Here is a 1,555-nt window from a genome sequence, read left to right as displayed (position 1 = left end):
AAAAACAACTTCACCGCATTCCTCCATTCATCGACCAGAAGGAAAAGCAATTGGCTTTTGGAGAACTCCGTTTCAGGATGTAACTCTCAGAATATTTTGATTTTTCTCTTTGCTTGATTAGACAATACTAGGAATGAAAGTGTGAGGTTTCTTTTTGGCTTTCTGTACACTGGAATAAAGAAGAGTAATGAAGGATATTGCAGACATGCCGAATAGTTTTTAAAAGCAACCCAGGAGAGGGTTTGTTATTTTTCAGGATCGAGACATTTCAAAACCTTACTGCTGGGTGAGCGGCGGCTAAATAATCAACGATGGACATTTGGTTGAAGAGGGGATAGTTCTCTTTTAAACTAGAGGGGGAAAAGTGAAGAGCATTTCATTCAGAATCCCCCGCTTTGCCCTGATTTTTCTTGGGATTGGAATTCGATTGACACAGTTTCTGCACTTTTAGATCCAGCCTTCTGCTCTTCAACAGAAGTTGGAATTCCAAAGGTTTTCTTTTTTCCCCCAGATAGTCGTTTAGATGGTGTCTAAAAATGAAATAAATTAACAAATAAAAACCGCAACTCGGAATTTTCTGCGGACTTCGTGTTTTTTAGAACATGACACATTTTGCTGTACTTAATTAAAACGAGTCAGCCTCCGGGGGCAAAGAAGGCACATATACTTCTGAGCTATCCCGGGATGTCAAATTTTATACATATTTGTCAGAGGACCCATTTAAGAATTTTGGGTTTAGCTCCTAATCTAATTTTACTTACTTTTTTTCCCTTTGCCCCCAATTTTTTTTTGACAGCCTGGAGATGAGCTTGTATGCATATTTACTGATTTATTTTCTAATCTCAGCAGGGGAGCAGCAAATAAATTTAGTGCTTTCTTTAAATAATTCCTTTTCTATGAGGCAAGATGTCATTTGAAACTTTTAAATAGGCATTTAATTAGCCTGTGTGTGTTGCTTCTGAACAAAACCCCGCTGAGATCCTTTGGAGCACTATATTCCAAAGAGGCGGTCAATATGCAAAATTGATGACTACACTTTCTTTGTTACAAGGCCATTGTGCATTGCTTGCTTATGAAGTCTAATCCAATCATAAATTGCACCCCTGCACCAATCAGAGCGTCTAAAGCCCCCGATGAATGAAGCTCAAGTGGAGAACTTTGTTGAACCTCATTGTTCGAGCTGTCACTTTTGAAAGAGCTTTAGCAGGCTGACCACTATAAAACCCTTCATCTCGTAGGAAGGGCAAGTAGAACTCCTGTCAGACTTGCTAGCTGGATCTTTACTACAGAAGTTTGCAAAGCAGGAGAGGAGGTTCGGGGGGTGGGGAAGAAAGGGTCTCTCGCTGGACGTTCTGAATAAGGGTTACTCCTCCATACTATTGCGATGATGTTCCCTAGTTTAATAGCTCCTCCAGCCGTGTATCCCAGCCTCCTGCGACCCACTCCTACTTTAACACTGCCACAGACTTTGCAGACGGCATTTTCTAGTCATTCCAGCTTCTTGGTGGAAGATCTGATCAGGATCAGCAGGCCGGCCAGCTACCTGCCCCGGACC

At 41.6% G+C, this 1,555-nt stretch overlaps 1 protein-coding gene across 1 annotated transcript in view; it reads left to right on the top strand.

Annotated features, from left to right (window-relative positions):
• Window positions 1-1,209: 1,209 nt before the first annotated feature.
• The window catches only part of DBX1 (developing brain homeobox 1), a 5,682-nt gene continuing 5,336 nt past the window's right edge, over window positions 1,210-1,555 (top strand). Inside the window, exon 1 of the mRNA XM_029061710.2 lies at window positions 1,210-1,555. This exon is cut by the window's right edge and continues 199 nt beyond it. Coding sequence (XP_028917543.1) covers window positions 1,385-1,555 — 171 coding nt within the window. The 5' untranslated portion in view covers window positions 1,210-1,384.

Source organism: Ornithorhynchus anatinus, chromosome 3 (genome assembly GCF_004115215.2).
Source record: "Ornithorhynchus anatinus isolate Pmale09 chromosome 3, mOrnAna1.pri.v4, whole genome shotgun sequence".
Lineage (NCBI taxonomy): Eukaryota > Metazoa > Chordata > Mammalia > Monotremata > Ornithorhynchidae > Ornithorhynchus > Ornithorhynchus anatinus.
The sequence above is the reverse complement of the archived record's forward strand: the minus strand, read 5'-3'. Positions and strand labels throughout refer to the sequence as shown.